This window comes from Haemaphysalis longicornis, unplaced genomic scaffold, assembly GCF_048455015.1.
Source record: "Haemaphysalis longicornis isolate Haplotype H1 unplaced genomic scaffold, Haemaphysalis longicornis Haplotype H1 scaffold_7, whole genome shotgun sequence".
Taxonomy (NCBI): Eukaryota; Metazoa; Arthropoda; class Arachnida; order Ixodida; family Ixodidae; genus Haemaphysalis; species Haemaphysalis longicornis.
The window spans coordinates 9,922,164-9,942,983 of record NW_027526422.1 but is presented as its reverse complement, the minus strand read 5'-3'; the positions used below and the strand labels follow the sequence as shown (position 1 = coordinate 9,942,983).

The following is a 20,820-nucleotide window of genomic DNA, read 5'->3' as shown; positions in this document are numbered from 1 at the left end:
TTTTATCAAACTTTGCTTTCAGCGAACGTCTAAGCCCTGCTGAACCCCTTGTCCCTCCAAATGCAAGGCATGCTTCATTAGCAATATCGTTTGAATTTTCTAGTGCTTGAAGAAAACATATCGTAACTGAGAAGTTCATGTTTTAAAAAGGAGACTATTCCACCCTTTTTTCCTTTCTGCGTGACCATGATTGGTCAGATGTTCTTACCACCAGCACTGTAAATGAGGCAGTTGGCATACTAACAAGAGTTATGCATGAATAATTCCAGTTGTTCATCAAGTAACAACGAACATTTAGGAGCAGTTATCCAGCCTGGTTCTCTCGCGAACTAAAATGCTTGGTGCGTAAGAAACTGTGGTTTCACAGAAAGTACAAAAAAAAAAGAACGAGTAGTGACTACTGGTATCAAAAGTTTTGTGATGCCCGTCGTTTGGGGAAACGAGTTTATGAACGCCACAACCAGTTATATCTAGAGTCCTTAGAGCATAACCTAACTAGAGATACCAAATTATTCTGGCAATATGTCAAGAAAAAAGTTTTACAACCCCAATGTACCATCACGCTTTCCAAAGAGGGTATGTCTATAAACGAACCGAAGGACGTTGCTGACTGCTTCGCTGATTACTTCCATTCTGTATGACGTGTAAAAGATGCTCCCCTCGGCGCTTTCTTGCTCATCAACTCCTCCAACCAGCGATACGAGCAATGTGTTGCATTTGTTTTCTTTTTCTGTACAGGATATCGAAGTGGCGATATCTTCGTTTAAGGCAAAATTCTCGCTTGCAATTGATGGTATTCCAAGCTTCATTGTTAAGGGTTGGAGCAGCATTTTCGTTCCTTTGTTGACGCATATCTTTAATATGTTCCTTTCGAAGGGCATTTTTAATGCTCTGTGGAAGAAGGGCGTTCTTGCCCTTGTGTTTTCATCGGGTGATAAGCGTCATGTTGCAATATACCAACCAGTATCTTTGACAGGTCCTTTTTCCAAGGTTTCTGAAATTGCGTTATTCAGGGATTTATCTTTCCTTTTTAAACGTCAAATAACAGATGCTCAGCATTTATTTCTAAAAGGCCGATCGGTCTACACCAACCTGACAACGTTTGTTGTATGCACTAACCCAATCATCGTATTTTGATCTCTGTATTTTGATCTGTCTAAGGCTTTTGACTTGGTGGATCATAATCTTCTAATTCAAAAGCTGCTGCAAATGGCGTTTGCAGTGGACTTTGCATGTTCATTCGCGACTATTTAAATAGCCGAACAAACTTTGTACGCGTAGATGGCGTGTTGTCTAAACTTTTTCTTTCCAAGACAGGAGTCTCTCGAGGACCCATTATGGGTCCACTTTTGTTCAATGAGCTCGCTTGTTCAGTAAGCAATAGCCAAATGCTTCTCTACGCGGATGACATCAAGCTGTTTCGAAAAGTGGACTGTCGTGATGACTGTTCCCTTTTACAGTTTGACATTTGATGGGTAAGTAATTGGTGCCTTGTTAACAAGTTAATAATAAACCCTACCAATACGCATGTAATGAGTCTAGCCAGGCAATGCACAAGTCTGTTATACGATTACCCCTTAGATCAATGCATCCTGAGAAGGGTTGATCGGTGTCGTAACCTAGGGATTTTTGTGGATTTAGCGCTACGTTTTAATGTGCACATTGAAAATTTTGTTAAAAAAGGCATACATTCAGTTAGGAGTAATATCCCGCATCACGCGTCCTTTGCATAATGTGTCGTGCTTCAAACGCTTGTTTGTATCCTTAGTCATTCCGAAACTCCATTTTGGGTCTGTAATATAGAACAACTTGTATGCAACCCAGACTGCGAAGGTTGAAGATGTTCGACGTTTTGGTAGAATTGTTTATGATAGGTATTTTGATGGAAGAGTGTATTACCAGTATAATAACATTTTGGATAAATTGCATTGGTTACACTGTCCAAGAGAAGGAAGGATGCAGATTTTATATTTCTGTTTAAATATTTGCATCATGTGACTGAGTGCGAGAGTTTGACGTAGCCAATACACTCGCGGGTATCTTATAAGCCATTTCGAGAATTCAATGTGTTTGGAATAACGAAAGTTTGTTCCCCTATGCAACTACTGTTTTATTTGTATGATGGTGTGAGGTCAAATTATGTTGATGTTTTTACCAATAATATTCCAGTATTAAAACTGGCTCTTGCGAATTTATAGTGCCTCATATATTGGTATTCATGTTTCTTATATTTTGAAGGGTTTTTTTTTTAATTTCGTTCTTTTTTTATTTTGTGCACCAGCGTCTAAGGTCATGCGCTGTTGGTAGAAACGGACAAATAAAGATGAATGAATGAATGGAAAGGTGAATTAATCGCAGCTCCATAAAAGGTAACCTTAAACATGTCTTCACTAGAGCGATTAAGGGAGGTGAGTAAGAAAGCTTATCTTCCACCCAATTCGCCCCGTTGTCATGGGCCTGTATGTCATGTGTCCGCGAAGTCACATGAGAAGGCAGGAGCAGTATTGAGCCTCCTTCATTGATGTAAATATGCTATATCAATCGAGCTTTAGTTTCAAAGGTAGGTTACTTTTATAATTCAGTCATCGCGGTCTTATCGGAAATACACGGTGCTCCAATTGGCACGTAATTTATTTTGATTATTGGTGAGATATATTTCCTAATCAAGCAACGCAATATGTAACTTCCCACGCAGGCCTTTCTTAGTGACGGGAGGGTGCGTTTGGATAAAATATGTCCCCATGTTGGTAAAAAAAAGCAAAAATATCAAACAGCATTTCTGTTGGCTTGTAAGCAAAAAGAAAATAACATGTGCAAACTGAGTTCAATTTAGACAATGGCTTGAAAATTGTTACAGAAAAATTTTAGGTTTGCATTGAGTATTGAACAAAACGCAGTTCAAAAAGGAGCTAAATTTGTATACCTTAGCCCAACACCTACCTCTCGTCAAGACGGGTGCCGCCATCTATACGGAAGAGCGCAATATACACGCAAATAAGGCGGGAAAGTGGGGCTGGTTAAGGCGGGAAAATTTCCACTGAGCAACAGGAACCAATTACTGCGAAGAATGTGAACCGTTCAGCTTGCCGTAAAATAACCCTCCCAGTGGAGCCTTTTGAAAGAATCAAAACCCTACGACGATCAGCCGTTCTGCAATACGTATCAAGAAAAACACAAACGAGCAAGAGGACTGGAAAGTTATGGAGAGCATGCCTATGGGAACCTCAAGGTTTGCATTTTAGGTTTGAATTGATTGATCATATAGATTTTCATCTTCGATATTCTCTTTTACTTTCTTTTTTTCATTTCCTCGTTCTCCCAATTAGCCGTAATTTCTCTTCCTTCCGCTCTACACTCTCACCTGAGGAGTGTCACCACCCTCCGCAATGTTTTATGAGGAGGAGCTCCATCTGGACTTGGTCATACTGATGACGACGCGTCATGACGTACATACAAAGAAATTACATTTGTAAGATATGTATGCGTCATATTCAATTACAATAGTTCCGCAACCAAAGGTGAGCAGAGAAGTCTTTTATCTATTTTTTGCAAGCAGCTGGCAACCGACATCCACTACTCTTACGTATGGTTATTTATAGAGGAGGCATTTGTTAGAAAAGTGCGGCATACAGGGGGGAAGTGAAATGATAAATCTCCTTGTCAGTCTTCCTTATCGATTCCTATCATGGGGAAAAGAAATAAAAATGATCTTTACGAAAATGCGCAAGCTTGTGCCAGTATTTTTATGCCCCGGAGGGCTCGCCGTTAGTAACAAATAATAAGCAGCAAGGTGAAGTACGACGGAGTTTTAAGCGTATACGGTGACCCGCCATAAAAAAAGAAGGCATAGCTGGCGGCTGCATATAGAGATAAGACGGACCCTATGACTTGAATATCTACGTTAGGCAGGGAAGAATCAAAGCTATTTTGGCGCGACTGGTATTTTTGGTATATTGCTCATTTTATTCCTGGAATGCAGGAGCTGATCACCCATTTGAAGCGGGGAAGGTAGAACTGATATTTTAATTCCATTAAGAGAAGCATTTCAGTAGACTCCCCCTTCTCAAATCTCATTTTCCGCCTGCTCTCGGCTCAGATTTCTTTCATCTCACGGATGCCACAACACCTACCTATATTGGGGTTTCTCATTTCTAATTCTGTGAACAATCGTGACAATTATCTCTAGGCCTGCGGAAAAAAACGCAAGTCTTGCAGAGTTCCGCAGATTCAACAAATACGGAAACTGTTCGACAGGAAATAAAAAGCAAATATTTCAAGCAACGGGGTCTTGATCGTTCTGCGACAATCGCATCTTACTGCGCCGGTTCCAGAATGCTATGCGGGGAACCTGGCACAAGCGGTTCCGTCCTTGTGTTTTCATTTGGAGCGCAGTTTGTTATTGCGAAAGGACTTGCCCGACTAGGAACTTCCTTGGCCCCTGTGACTGGTGACGCAAGTCTTATGGGTGGTGCAGTTGTACCGTTCCCCTGGCCACGACATAAAAGCCGATCAAGTGCCACTGTAACTCCAGCTGCAGTCTCCCCTCCGACACCGCTGGAGCAAGAGCAACTATGGCCGCAGTAAGTATGCCGCAATGACCTAGTTGTGATTTCAGGCGCATAGCTGCCACAGGACGTAATTCGTACAACAGGCCTTAGCTCATTGGCCACACGGCAGGCAATTGGCTATACAGCACAGTACTGTACTTACTGCTATCTGTAGCAAATGACCTCAAGTAATATACTGTAATTTATTTGCATATCGCCTCGTCCTTTTGTCGGCCACGTTCATCGTAGTCACTCCTAGCGCTATTGCAGATGGCGCAGCGCAAAATAGACCCATTTGCTGTTAATTTACAGAGAACTGCTGCACCACTCGAAAGTCTAAGTGTACCGCTTTTGTCCACAACATTCGGTGTCGGTGTGAACTCTTTTAGGAGTAGAACTTGTCGTTAACAAGGTATGTTGAGCACTGTACAGGAGCGTGCACACGCCATTAGCTAAAGCTACATTATGCTTTACAGGAACAGCACTCAACATAACTGAATTAAACCTAAGATAATTTTGCTTTTTATGGGATGCTGTTTGAATATGCGGTGAATTAAAGATAGCGAAGAATTACGCGATGGTTTTGCGCTGTCGCTTATGATACGGACATAATTCACCTGCCTTTTTGATCGTTTACCTGCGGCTGTATATACGTGCCCTAAGCCCCACGAGACCTACAAGACCAAAGAAAAACGATGTTGCCCTTGTAATAAAGCACATTTACATTTTATCGACCTCGATCCATGCAGTCTGGCGGAATCAGTAAAGGTGCGCTGTCAACGCGTTGTTTCATTTTAATAAACTGAAAGCCTGCATCAAAACCGACCTGTTTTAACAGTGATGCGATGAGAAGGCACTCTTTTATTACAATCATATTACTTTAAAACCCAAATCACCGCTATTTCCAAGCCTTTTTTTTTTCCCTGAAAGGTTTGGCCACCTGAAGAAGTATAAGAATGCTATTTCCCGTTGAAAGAGTGGTTCCTAAGCAGGACATACAGATGCAAGAGCTTCGTTTTATCGCAGTTATATGGGATGAAATCAACAACGGGAAAGAAGGCTGCAAAGTTTCGTAAAATACCACTAAGTTTGCCATAATTTCGACCAAACGGAGTTTTAGTGCTGCCAGCTTGAGAGCTTCTAGCAAATTCCTCTCCTTACACGCCAAGAGCATGCGATCCAAAGAAGGATGCTTGCTAACTCGCGCCCGCTCAGGGTTTAAATACAGTAGAATCTCGATAAACGGAAATCGCTTAAACGTAATTACCACTTAAACGGAAGAGTTGCCTGTAATTTGGTTGGTTTTGTATTCAGATAACGTAAATAAACTCTCGGTAATCGGAACTAAAATTTCCGCATCACCGTGTAAACGGAACCAGAAATGGAATTTCTTGTGAAATCCACTGGCATGAGAATCAGCTTTTTACGGCTCCGGCTGTTTCGTTCTTGTTTTTTTTTCTTCCTCCATGCTTTTTTAGCCTTGTTGGAATCGTAAGCCTCGTCTCGTAAGTGGTTAGCCGTGTTAGCGCAACGAATGCAACATCGCAGTTCTTGTTCCAGTCGTTCGGTCTCGATTCTAGACGCCGAGGCTACAGGGCTCACCTTCTGTCGCCTCGTTTGTGCCATCGTTGTGCTATTCGTCCATCATTACCACATTGCCGTCTTCTAAATTCGGCGGCCCGCAAGCACTCGCGAAGTTGAGGCCTCTAGCCTCCGTGAAGATGCAGTTGCAAGGACTCAAACAAAAATAATTGACGCATTTTGTAGTGCACAGCGACTCATTGTTGCCAAATCAACTTTGTGAACGCTGTGCCTACGCTTCTTGTAGTTTTCTTGCTTTCTGAAATCCGCTACAGTAACTTTCCAGTGGTTAGAGTTCCATGAAATGCCCTTAGAAGTGTGTACGCACATAAATTTGCACCTTAGAACATATCTCTCAGTAAACGGAACTCCTGTTAAACGAACCTAATTTTTCCGGTCCCTTGAAGTTCCGTTTATCGAGAGTCTACTGTATAATAACACAACAAATATTTACTCCATTTCCTCTATTCTATCCAATTATTCGAACTGCGACGTATCAGTTTAGAGATTGTTCACCGTATGGGAACTAGAATTGGTTTAAAGCCAAAGCAAAACTTGGCAGCACCTCAAAGCTCACATTTAATTGCTTCCTGCGCAGTTTGGGAAGCTCATAGAAAGTGCCATTGAGAAGTTCAAACATTCATGCCACATCAGCATTTGTCGATATGCTTACTAGCCTGCGCAGCTAAATCTGATAACAAGGAATGTGGTACCTCACGAGTAGTTAGAGTCTTGATTCATTGATTACGAGTTTTAACGAGCCTACGCGTAACAGGCAATGAGCCGCGTCGTAGTGAAGGGCTCCGGATCGATTTTGACCTTTTGATCTTTAACGCGCGCCGAAATCTCGTGCACACGGGCGTTTTTGCTTTTCGCCTCCATCAGAAAAGCGGCCGCTGCAGTTGGGAATTAAACCCGCGTCCGTGGGCTCAGCAGCACAACGCCTCAGCCACTGAGCCACCGCGGCGGGTGAAAGCTAGAGTCACCTATTTAACACGCTTTTTCGGAAATTTCGTCAGAAAAAACGAGCTTGTCACTGCAGGGCGTTGTTTTCTGTAAACGTGTAGATAAAAAATCAAGTACCTCAAACTAAAGATCGGAGGAAATGACTCGACAGCCCTTAACCTGCGCAACCATTAAAAACACAACAGTAATTATTGAGAGACTTTAACGACCGAACCGTTCAAAATACTGTCCAAATCCTTTTGGGGCGAGGAGTTACATTAATTTTCGTAAAAGGTACACTAATGAGTAGTAAAGGGGCTCCTACAACGCGTTAATGTGAAACAGAATGATCACGCCATTTTAACCAAGACAGGGTCTCCATAAGTAAGCTACTTTGGTTTATCTAGAGGTACAATATAGTGACTCCAGTTCAGACGTTTTTCGAAAACATACATTGCATAAAGTCCTGGAAAAATTCTACACCTCGACGTCAGTGAACTTCTAAGTATAATATTACCGAAAAGTGTCTTCGTTGCAAGGTATCCTTATTCGACATACAGCATATGATTTAACCCTACTTAAAGATTGAACAAGAGGGGCCTGAAATATTAGTGTTCATTTCGGTGGCTTACAAATCGGTGTTTCAGTGAACTGTATTCTGAATGAAGGTTTTTCTTCCCGGGCATTTTAGCTATAATTTGTTGTAGAAAATACCTCGTCTAAGCCAAATGCTGTTTATGGTTCGACATCGCATGAAACAAATACAACAACTTGTCTAGGCTTACTCCGAAAATGGACCAGCAAGCCAAAGTTCCGTGCTTTTATCCCACGTAAAATCATGAGCTCGACTCCTACGTCCTTTACAACGACATAAGTTTTCTTCAAAGAAAACAGTCCCAGAAAAGAAAACGGCGTGAGTGCAAACGGAGGTGGCGAAACGCGCAAATTATACCAAGACTAAAGCATTAAACTTATCACCCCCCCCCTTCACCTTGGAGTTTCCTTCGCGCGATGAAAGTAAAGGGGTAATCAAGAAAGTTTTTTTTTGTTGTTGTTGCTGCGTTCTCGAGTTCTATGCATGCAACTCTTCGTCTCACTATTCTGGGGGCTTAATCTAGAATCATAGTCTGGAGTTTACGTGCGAAACTCGTAAGAGGAACCTCCACGTGGCGGTCGAGAACACCTCATGAACTACCACAGTGACTTCTAACTTGCTTTCCATATGCTAAGAGGCTACATCAGCATTTAAAGTACTGATGGTTGCGTATTTATTAGCTAAGTTCGAATTATCATCAGTTCCCGTACTGTACAAAAAGCTTGTACAAAAAGCTCCTAATTCTTTAAATGCCACCCTTTTGACATGCCTGTGTGTCGTCCCAGTCTACATCATCAAAACGACGAGGACGATGGCGCGAGGGAACCAGAAGATTTGAATTAAACTTGCCGCAGAAGAAAATGAGTTCAAATCGGCCTCAAAAACTGAGAATATAGACCAAAAATTGAAAACTTTACCCCTATTAATTAATTCTATGTTTACTACTCTTCTTTGAATATGCCTTCAATGGATCCTACGCCTTTGCCAGCACACCCGTGCCAGTCATTAGACTGGTAGATTTTAACCGTTGATTACAACTGTTGATTACAACCATTTCCACTGCTTCCCATATGCAGCTCCATGCTTGCCTTATCCTGACCCTGGCCACGAGCACTCTCGCTGGATATACTGGCTTCGGCTATGGCCTCGGCTATGGCTTGACGTACGGAGCTTCCTACCTCGCCGTTCCAGCCCTGGCCACCTACCATGCCCCCGCTGTGGCCACCTATCACGCACCAGCCGTGGCTACTTACCACTTGCCAGCCGTCGCCACGTACCACGCTCCAGCTGTGGCCACATACCACGCACCAGTCGTTGCGGCTCTTCCAGCTCTCGCCACCACTTACCACGCCCCAGCCGTTACCACCGTCACTCACGCTCTGCCAGCGGTTGCATCCTACCACGCCGCCCCTGTCTACGGCTACGGATTCGGCTACGGTCTCCTAAACTACGGCCTTAACTACGGCTACGGGCTCGGCTCTCCCTTCGACTACACCGCTCTTCTCCTCCGCAAGAAGAAGTGTAAGTACATACTTCAGGTACATGCCGCAGGCTGTTCTGAAATGACTTGAATGGAGAGCGCTTAAACTTTGACAGTAAACAAGGTCGAGAAAGATTATAACACAGGACTTCCTTGTTTCTTGTCCTTGTTTACTGTCAAAGTTTAAGCGCTCTCCATTCAAGTTATGCAGAACCAACTAGCCCCTACAGATGCCCTGTTCTGAAATGAAATACCCATTTACCGAGTGGAAGGGAGGAAGCAGCTTTGATGTTAACTGCAGCCTCAACAAAACTTTGTTCTAATCCTCTTGCTGTGCCTAGGTTTCGCATGGTTGTGGATGAGGTACTCCGAAAGTAAGAATTTGTTTTCTCGCTGAGTTATAAATGAAGGCCAGTAATAGCTAGTGTAATTCCCAAGGGAAGACATACAGCGTTTCCAGTCATCGCTGTTAAAGGGACTCTGTAAGACTGCCTTAGACGCTTTCACTGTTTCCTTGACGTCTGGAAGCACTATGAAAACTACAGTTACCACGGGCCGGAGCGGCAGTCCGCGATTTGCGCGTCGTAGCAGATGCGCCTCCCGTCTCGGCTGTGCTTATGTAGCATTTCTTTTTACAGCGTCTATCGGATACGTTTATTGCTACAACAGAAAAGAAGCCGGCCAAGAGCCACTACGCTGCTCTAATGACGTAATTCCAGCGGTCGAAGAACGCCAGACCCGGAAATAGAAAATTCTTTTGAACAAGTTTCTAAGTTATCTGATGGGCACAGAGCAATAATTTTAGATGCAACGTATCTCATTCACCCGCCTTGTCCCTGCATCCGGCGTTGTCGTCGTCGGCGTCCGCCCCTACCCCATTCTCCTCGCCGAGCCAGCTGCGCTCTCCGCCGCTCACCCCCTCTCCTCTCCGATAGCGAACACTCTCTAGCGAGGGGCATTGGATTGGATTCGATTGGATTGGCTTGGATTGGCTTGGCTTGGCTTGGCTTGGCTTGGATTGGATTTGGATTGGATTGGAATAAAGTGGATTGTGTTGGATTGCGTTGCGTCATAGCCGCGGCAGACGCACTGGCGCCGGCGCGTCCCCTCACCGTTATGCGCGCTATAAAACGCGGTGCCTGCGCCGCTCCGCTCCATCGTTCCAGCGCCGTTCCTCCGCTGTCCAACGCTGCAACGTGAAGCCCCATGCGTCGCATCTACACAGGGGTTCCCGCGAGGGGAGGTGGGAGTTTTTTTGGATGAGGTACTTTGTGACCCCTTATTCATAGTCCTGAGTGTTTTTTTACTACGTTCTGAAAACATTTAGGGTATAACAAAGGTCAAAAAAAGTTTTACAGGGTCCCTTTAAGTCTCCCGCTGTAACTTCTTGTAGGGATTCAGCACATTTGAGGCGATGCATTGAGAATCTACTTTGAAATGTGAGCCAATCATAACATGGTTTTATTTTATTTTTAACTTTGCAGAAACCTTGGAGTACAGGCGAAACCACTCCAACAGCTTGAAGACCATCGCATTTTAAGTACCCATCATCAATAAAATAATAAAACTTGTACATTTTTGCCCCCACCCACTTCTGAACGCAGTCAATTTTTCTTCAAACATTAGATTAGTATACATATTGTACTAATCTATTGTACGACGACACAGTGATTTACATTGCACCCTTTTCATGTTTGTGTTTCTTCATCTGGGTCACTATTCATTGAGCTTGTGCCTGTGGTAGGTGCCACTTAGTAGGGACTCTATGGATGAAAAAAGAAGCCTTAACGGTATATACCTCTTACGACAAAAGACTGTGCATTAGCAAAACGGAACACTGCAAAGTTAGTTATCTGATGGTGGAGAATGCATAGAACTTGGGAAGTACATAATTTTTTTTTCTGAAGCTTGGTTTATTGGACGTTGTAATTTTTTCAGACGGGTAGACAAAATCGTTCCAACTTCTTCAAAAGCTGCAGCTGTTTTATTGAAGAACGCCATGCTAGCATATTTTGGCAGGGAGACCTCGTTAGCGATATCATTGAATGCCGTAATAAAGCGTTTTCAATATCTAACAAACCCATACAGTGAGGTTTTACGAAGTGATACCAGCAACAAAAAGGATATCTTTTTGTTTTCATTTTGAATTTGAAGTAGTGGGACTAAGTAAGCGACGTAGCTTCATTCCCAAAATAAAACCCTTCACCAAACCAAAACCAACCCCGAATCCGCCAATCTCTGATGAAGTTTGGCCAAGGAGAGTAAAAGTGTCTGTTCTTGCCGTAGAAGGGGCAGGAAGCAGCGCGCCACATTACAGGATCACTAAAAATGCCCAATGGCAAAGGACCTAGCATCATGTTTGCTGTAAATAAATAAATAAATAAATAAATAAATAAATAAATAAATAAATAAATAAATAAATAAATAAATAAATAAATAAATGCAGCGGGCACTTGCATCAGCGCGCAAGACAAAATAGCTAAGCTAAGCGGGGGAAGCAAGGTATTTTTTCAATCTGCAGCTTTTCTTGGAGGTATTTCCAGAGGACTCTCCCACGGCAAGCATGTTTTTTGCATCCTTTAGGGGTAAGATGTCATAAGCAGTAGCAAAGCGATCGCAAAGATTTCGTGCGTGCGTGCGTGGTAACTTTGGCATATATTAGAAAAGTACAGCACCCCTGAATATCGGGGCCGTAAGAAATACGCTCCAGCGCGCGTTTACCAGCCTTAGGTAACCTCTCAGCCATGTCAGCAAGATATGTTAGATCTCAAGCTTACAGCTTTTAAATACATAGAAAAGTTGGCGGGACACTAACGAAGACGTGCAGCGCAAGGTTAGCTATGAAGACAGACGGAGGACGCAAATGCAGAGTTTTTATGCCTTCTATACTCTCTCTCTTTCTGTCCTCATGCGCAGGCTCGCTCTTCTCGGTCCACTTCTTCTAATCAGCATCGAATATATCACAATTAAATGCGAAGTTGAACTATGTTGTTAAAACCAACAGAAGCTACTGTGTTCCCAAAGTTCCGAAATGAATTACCCCATGCGTAATAATGTTTTTACGTGCCTTCTTAGAGATCTTCCCATGGCGTGACAATATTAAAGAAACTTTTTGCACTAATACGATGAGAGACACTCTGGCTCATTTTATCCAGCAAACCAAAGTTGTGACTTCAAATATAACAAGTTTGCAAGAAATATAGGAAATTGTCCTTATGTGGTGTTTTTGTTGCATGCAGGTATCATTGCCGCCGGTACAAGCAAGTATCGGTAAATTTTCGCATGCAGCCTCAGGGTTTCGTTTATATGTATAAATTCAACACGACACTAAAAATTTGTGGAGCGATTTTCGCCTCTGAGGAACTGTTAGTTGAATGAGCGCACTTTCAATACCCAGTACAACATTTGTAGAGCTTTCTGCTACCGCCGAATCGAAATTTTGATTCTTCGCGCTGCGAAAACTAAAATTACATTACAACTAGCGTTTTTTGGTACGTTCGGCACCTGGACAACGAAGATAGCTGGCACAGAATACCAATTTTGGAACAGAAATCTCGCTACTCTTAAAATTCTAGAAAGTTATTTCACACCATTGTAATCGCTGCTGCGAAATAACCAAGTCCACACAGCAATTAAAGGACAAAAATTGATAAACCGTACTTAAGAATTCTCTTCTGTTTCGCTGATATTTCCTTAGTTTTAGGGATCTTTTTTGTACTTTGTTAACGTAGTTTTTTATAGTTTATTGTTCTAGTGCTGCGATATCTGTGCACAATTAAACTGCATTTAGATCCTGAGCTTGAAATAAAGGAGCGTCAAAAATATCTATTATATGGTGCTTCGAAGGTTTGACACAACAGAAAAGACGCAGTTCATTCCGCTTGCAGCATGCCAGACAATATATGCGTGTAGCCAACTGTTGGAGCAAGGGTGATAACAAACAAGTGTCTTCTGCACCCACAGTTGCGAGGCACATCGGTAGGGAGCGAAACCTAGTAAAAGATGAATTTTTGTCATTTTCCGCGGCTTTTTTTTATTGGTGATACTTTCATCTTTTTTTGCAATTTGCTACAACCCACACATTACATCAAAAACTAAACTACTTCTATGCTACCTGGATACCTGCTCCGTTTTGCCAATCGAGATTCTAAAATTTTGGATTTCAATATATACCTTAAAATTTTTTATAGTATTTATTTTAGAAACTGATCGCCATTTTTAGTAAAATTTTGGATTCCAGTACATACCTTAAAATTTATAGTATTTATTTTAAACACTGATCGCCAATTTAAGTAAAAACTTTTATTTCAGTATATACCTTAAAATTTATAGTATTTATTACAGAAACCGATCCCAATATTAGTGAAATTTTGGATTTCAGTATATAACTTAAAATTTATAGTATTGATTTTAGAAACTGATCGCCAATTTTAGGGTTCTTAAAATAAGTCATATTTGTTTTGCGTCTGACGTCATTATTACAGTTCGTATAGTTCTAACTGACTTTGAAGGCTTTTAGGTATTTGCTTGATCGAGTATTATTTATTGCTCGTTACAGCAATCGACTTGATGAAATTGTCTCGTATGAGTAGTCGGCCTTTCAATGGTAGAACGAAAGCTTCCTATGGTTTGAACCGTAAGGTTCTCCAGCAGCCAGTTTATTGGATCTTCTGAAACGGCGTTCTCAGGCCATTGAACATCCGTCTAACCGGATTCCGCCGTATGATTTGACGTCAACAGAAGTTCCCACTGGCCAGACCTTTTGACCATCTGTATACATAAAAATTCATCACCCTAACCCACGTGCAAGTTGATGTTATCAATTTCGTTGACGTTATTATGAGTTGTCAGTATCAGTAAAACAATCATCAAGCGGCATAGTAATGAGGTCGGTGGGCAAGTTTGGGCAGCTCTACTGGGTATTTTATGGGCTTTTTTTGTGTTGATCGATTATTCGTTAGCATTACAACGACACCGCATCGAGACCGTAACTTAGCCAAGCGTGAATTTTGTGCAGCCGATAGGCGAGTGCTGAGTATAGTGAGAGCGGCTAATGTATTTTAAAAACTGGTGCGCTCGACAAGAAGTTATTTCAAGATAGTAGATCTCTGGGGCACTTTTGATGATAACAGTACCGAAAACCAGGTGTCAGTACAGGCATGCCTGTTTGAAACCGGTATATGTTCATGCCTGGATGTCAACGTTTCGCCTAAAAAATCTAGCCGGGCCGAAAAATTTTATTATTAAGTGCGAATGCACTTTATAAGCGACCCCAAACCATCCACCGCCGGCGGCGGCGTCGGCGTCCGCAGTGCTCCTCTATATTTAAAAAAGAAACAGCATCCGGCGCCAGGTTTCGATCCGAGGACTTTGCGGCCGCAGCGCGACGCTCTACCGACTAAGCCACGGACGCCACTTTTTTTTTTTTTTTTTTTTTTTTCCAAACACAATTTTTTATTTACAAGGATGTACATATATACATAATGCACTGGCACGCTCGATGCGGTGACCAATGCTGGTACGCGTACATACTGTCGCCGCAGGGACTCCAATCACCTTTAGGCGTGCCTTCACTTGAGCCGCAGAGTAAGCAACGTAGTGGGACTGCGGTGGCAACAACGAACAAACAAGCAGGAAAATATGACATCCTGAGACAGTGTAATATCAGAGTACATGAACTGGGAATCGTGTGAAGGTAACATGTTCACATATGAGTGTAAACTCTGGGCAAGGATGTACAAAGCCTGTTCAGAGGGTAAAAGCGTCTCTACAAAGTACTAGTGAGGCAAGATCACAGCCATTGCCAGCGCTGCATCTCTTTTTCTTTAAAGCGCTGCAGTGCTTGGCATCCTTTTTGCAGTGAGTCGCGGAGCTCCGTGTCAGAATCTGATGCCCCCAACACGCTCACTGTCCATTCAGCCTTTGCCGTGAAGTGCCTCCAGGTAGGCCTGGGGTTCCTGGCGCACTCCACTGCATCCACTCGGGCCCTCCACAGCGAGTGGAGCCCCAGGACAAGCACGCAGTCCCGAAGCGCCTTGTTCTCTGTGGGCGCACTCAGGTGCCGGAGGCCTGACCACGACAGGTCCCATCGCTCGGTGTACGCGGTCTGCAGCTCGTCCCAGAAGACGGCCGCGGCGTTACAATCTGTGAGGACGTGTTCTGCCGTCTCGCGTTTTCCACAGAGGAGACAACCCGCGCCGCCATGGAGAAAGAAGCCCTTATCCTCCAGACGTGCCTTTGCGGGCAGCACCCCCATGTGGAGGCGGAAGAAAAAGTCCTTTGAGGCGGTGGGCACAGGGAGTCGTCTTACGCGCTTCAAGACATCGTTAGGTATTGGGGGTTGTCGGTAGAGAGGGGGCGGCAGGACCTTCTCCACGAGGTCCCAGTATAGTTTTCTGGGTTTTGTTTTGAGCAGATAATCCCAAGAGAAATGCTGCTCGAGCATGGCTAAGGCTAGCGCGATTTCTTTGTAGAACCTCGTTCCGCGCGTGTCAAAGCAGAGTGATGCTGTCGTGGCAAGCCACGGGGCCAAGTGTCTGGTGCCCAGGCACTGCGTGGCTGCCACTAGGAACGGATCGCGTAGACCCAGAAAGTACAAGAATCGTTGGATAGTGAGTTTGAGCTCCGCGTTGACGAGCCCAAATCCACCCTTTTCTAGGCTCCAGAAGAGGTTTGAGCGGCGCATGGGCTCGAATGTGGACCGCCAGAGAAACACCGCCCAGGACCGGTGCAGCCTATTCAGGGTGTCTGCGTCGATGGAAGTTATGCGGGCCCCGTACAGCACTGCGGGGTATGCAATCGCATTGCACACATGAGCCCTCGTGAATAGAGCAATGTTTCTATTTCTCCATGGTTGCAGCTTTCTTTCCGCAGCTGACAGCTTGGGTTTCCACCGATTTTTGACTGCGACGCTTTGGTTGAGGTTGACTCCCAAGTAATTGGACATCTCCTCTTCCCAGGCCATTCCAAATAGGTGACTTGGTTTGGAAGCCCAATCACCCAACCAGGCTCCCCTCGACTTAAGTAAATTTATCTCTGCTCCCGAAAAGCGGCAAAACTGGTTTGCTAGTTTAATTACCTCGCCCACTTGTGATCCACGAGTGCAGATGAAGGCCACGTCGTCCGCATAGGCGAGAACACGGAGCTCCTCGTCTCCCATCTTCAGGCCATTGATGACCTCGGATGCAAGGGCCATACGGCAAAGTGGCTCAAGATAGAGGGTGAATAGGATGGGTGACATGGGGCAGCCCTGGCGCACCGACCTGTGGATGTCTATGGGCGTTCCCACAGACCTATTTGTTGCTACGCAGGTAGATATGTCCTCGTAGCAAGTTTTGATCCAATCGATCATTGTGTCACCGATTCCGCAGTGTTGGAGGAGATCCAGTAGAAAATTGTGGTCCACCTGATCGAACGCTTTCCTCAGGTCCAGTTGAACGATGGCCAAAGGTAGCAGACCTGATTCAGCCGCCTCGATGGCTACCCTCATGCGATGTAGGTTGGAATTGATGGACCGCCCCTTGAAACCGCATGTCTGGTGAGGACCAACTACAGCGCTTAGTGCACTCTCCAGCCGTCTGGCGAGAACTCGGGCCAGGATCTTGTAGTCCGTTGAGAGAAGGCTGATCGGACGGTAATCGGCAACGTCGGGGATAGAATCGGTGGGTACTTTTTTGGGGATTAAGGCCAGGTGGCTTGTCCGCATGGAGGATGGCAGGCGCTTCTGTTTTCTTATTTCTTCGAAGACCATGGCTAGGATGGGGCTCAGTTCCTTTCTAAAGGCTATATAGAACTCTGAGATGATACCATCCGGTCCAGGAGATTTGTTCCGCGGTAGGCTCTTGATGGTACGCTCTATTTCCGCTTCTGTTATGGGGGTGTTGATCAAATCTTTGGTTTCTTCAGGTATTTTGGGAATTTGATTTAGTACTTCAGCTGGGATTGCATCTAGGACTGACCGTCGAGAGAATAGTTCTGCATAATATTCAGCGAAAGCTCTTGCGACTTCCTCATTGCTTCTTGCCACACCTGCGGGATGTTTGACCTCCGTGATGTTTTTCTGTGCCGAGTTCTCCCTTTCGAAGGCTGCAAAAAGCTTCGATGGCCTTGCCTCGAACTCTACCTTTTGCTCCCTGCTCCGCACCAGGGCTCCCCAAAAACTCTTCTCAAGCTCTCCCCGGAGCTCTTCTTTAATTAACCGGATATCGTCTTTAAACTCCCCTGGTCTTTCTTCATCAGCCTCGATGAGCGCGCAGAGAGTCTCCGTGAGGCGGCCCTTTTTTTCTTTTTTTCGTGCGGCCTCCTCGCGCCCTATGGTGACTGCAAAACTTTTTATACGTGCTTTAAAAGTTTCCCACTTTTCCACACTAATGGTTCCCGACCGAAGTGCTTCAATTTCTTTTTGAGTGTTTTCGACAAATGTCTCGTTTTTAAGTACTGTGGAGTTCATTAGCCATCGGGTACTTGAGTTCTGCTTAGCCGTGTATGTTTTAAGGGCCACGGTGCACGTTACGAGGCCGTGGTCAGAGAACGAGATGGGAGTGACGGTGTAGTCGGACACTCGTGTAACCCCTTCCCCCGACACGTAGATCCGGTCCAGACGCGCGTGGGACGAGCCCTGCCAGCGCGTGTAGCGTTTGGTTGGCCAGCTGCGGCCCAAGGCTACGTCGGACAGGTCGCTGTCCCGTAGGACTGCGCTCAAAACACGTGACGATGCGTCGACGCCACCACCTTTCCCTGTTCTGTCGTTAGCCCTCAACACACAGTTGAAGTCACCCCCAAGGAAAACTGCCCCAGACACACACAAGTAAGGCCGCAGGGCGTTAAACAGGTCCGAGCGAGCTGCTGTTTCATTGGGGGCGTAGACACACGCGAATCGCACCAGCTCGCTCCCCACGAGGACATCAACGAGGCAAAAACGGGCGTTTTCTGCGAGCTCGCAGTCAACAATTTTGAGGGAAGGGTTTTTCCGTATTAAAATGGCTGTACCGCCTGCGCGGGCTGAAGTTAAGGTGTGGAAGCACCAGAATTTGTGGCCGAATAGGCGTACAAAATTTTGGCTGTCTTCGATTGATGATAACTTGGTTTCTTGCAAAAGGGCAACATCGATATTCTCGTTGTTTAAAAGGTCGAGCAGCCAGTTCTTACGTTTGGAAGAAATTAGGCTAACTACGTTAATAGTAGCTATTTTAACCGCGTTGAGGGGGGCTGTCATCGTGGGGTGAGGGCTTACCGATTATCCGCTCAGCCGCAACCGCTGCCATTGTCGCGCGGTGTCGTGTCCGCACAGCCGGTGGGGGAGGCGGTCCTGCCGTCTTGCGCTGGGGCTGTTTTCTGTTCCCCCCTGAGCTGTTCAGGAATTCTCGGTGGTGCGTCTTTTGTGGTGGGCCTCTTCCCCTCCTGACCGTCTGGGGTGGTGGCGGCTTGCTTGGCTCGTGCCTGACGTCGTGTTTCGACTCTTCTCTCTTGAGGTGCTCCCTGGCTGGCTACTGAGGTGGAGGGGCACGGGTCGCTGATGGGCGCCGGCGCCGCGTTCTTTTCTTCTCGGCTGGTTTCCTGCTCGTTTTCCACCTCCGCTGCCTGTTCTTGCTCGGTTCCGGCGGCGTTTTGAAGAAGGGGGCGGGGGGTTGCGGCTGCGTCATTCTCCAGTGGCAAGTCGGGGACACCTCCCTCCTTCCCCGCAGCTGTATCCAAGGTCTCGCCAGGGGGGGAGACGTTGTCGGCGCCTTCATTCCTTTCATTTTCCTTGGCGGGTTGAACGCCCTTTTCCTGGGAGGAAGGCTGTGGGTTCGTTGTTTCTTGCATTTCTTCGATGTCCATAAACTCATCGAGAGGTTGTTCCGCGCGCTTGCCTCTGGCCTTGGCGGCGTAGCTTTGCACACACGCAGCGCTGTCGTGCCCAAACGTGCGACAGACGCGACACCAGGGCGTTGTACACTGCCGGCGCATGTGGCCGCGCAATTGGCAGCGCAGGCACATGGCAGGCCGGCCGGGTACTTCTATTAGGACCAGGTTTCCGTAGATGGTGACCTGGTCGGGTATCGCATCAAGGGAGTTCGCGTCCCTCGGCACGATCTGCACCACCCTCGTGGTGCTTCCCATGTGGTCCATGTTTGGGCGTCGCCACTTCTCGAAAGAAACACTTTTGACGACACCGAAGCGTTCCAGGTGGTGCACCAGAAGTTCGTTTGGCACGGTTGTGGGTACCCAGTGGAGCTTCACTGTCTTTTCCTGATTGTTCGGGTCAATGACCAGGCACCTTTTTCCTTTCGCCTCGATTTCCCCCTTCGAGGCCAGTTCTTTCATTTCTTCGGGCGACTGGAACGTAACCATCCATACATGGTTAAACTGAAAAGGTCCTAGGCCGGTGATCTTCTTCAAGTCAGTCACAGCGCTGAGAGCCGCTGCAACGTCGTCGATCTTGTACGGCCGTGCCGACGGGTCGCCATGCAAAAACACCGAGTTTTCACTTAGCTTACCCGTCGGCAGGGTGGGAAGCAGGGTACGGTAGCCCGTTCGAGCGGCGGGCACTTCGGGTGGCGCAAAGGACCGGTTCGGCGCACTCGCGCCTTCCGCTCTCGAGGAGCCGTCTTTGTGCATGACTGCACCCTCTGAGAGCTGGGGAGAGACTCATGAGCCACGGACGCCACGCTGATATCAGTGTGAGTAACGCGCCTTATATCTTTAACGCATTCAAACTACGTCGTCAGCGGCGTGCGTTGGCGACTCAGCGGCGTTATAGCGGCTTGATAACTGCGTGGTGTACACGTGATACTACAAACCCGATGGAAGAGATGGAAGAGAAGGCGGCGAGGCGGTGGGCTGCGGGGGCCGAGCGCAAGCGCCGCAAGCGGGCCGACAACCGTGCATTCGCACTTTCACATTCTCCCCCTCGGGGAAATGCGGGGGAATTTTTGTTTCGTTCATCTTATCTCAACTTGCAGCGGAAAAGGCCGCCGTTTGAGCCAAAATTAGCGTTCGTGGTGAAAAAAACATTCATATGCGGAGAGCACTATGGGTTTCTTTTTGAGCAAATGTTTTGAGTTGTACGTTATCACAACTGAATGCAAATAAGCTGTCATATCCGCCTCTGCCTTTTCGGAGGATATAAAAGGTGCCTAACAGCAACTCTAGATCAGCTGCAGTCTTACTTCGACTAAACTCGAACAAACGACGATGATCACTGTGAGTAAGCTCTGATCTAACCTAGTCCAACTAGCTTTAGTGATAGCGCATGTTCTGTTACTTGAGCATGGTCGATAGAGTTCTTTTTAAAAGTCTTTGTACGGCTTCTATTACGAAACTCCACTTTTTTCGTGTGCTAGTCACATGAACTGTACGCGGATTACTTCTTTTGGTAAAACTAAGGCTACTTGTAAAAACTGTCTAATCACAGAATCATAGGATGGCAATTCTTTAAAAACAATTGGCACAGTAAATATCTGTCCAAAACTTTAGTAACAAGAAGGAAAGCGTTCACAACGGTATTTAACAACTATTTACTAGAACAAACAGAAGCACATGTACGCAAAATTAAGCGCAGTGGGCGCTGCTAGACAGGTTTTAGAAAGCAGTAGCACTTATGCTACTTGGCACATAGACCGGCACGTTTTGCAGTTGGACAGCAGAGCCAGATTAATCGAGTAAAGTAAATAAAACGATTTATTGTTAAA

At 45.6% G+C, this 20,820-nt stretch overlaps 1 protein-coding gene across 1 annotated transcript in view; it reads left to right on the top strand.

Moving 5' to 3' along the window:
- Positions 1 to 20,820, top strand: part of LOC144145009 (uncharacterized) — a 61,113-nt gene that overhangs the window by 26,179 nt on the left and 14,114 nt on the right. The window contains exons 5-6 of the mRNA XM_077676510.1: positions 8,860 to 9,189; positions 12,388 to 12,418. Coding sequence (XP_077532636.1) covers positions 8,860 to 9,189; positions 12,388 to 12,418 — 361 coding nt within the window. The remainder of the gene's footprint in view (positions 1 to 8,859; positions 9,190 to 12,387; positions 12,419 to 20,820) is intronic.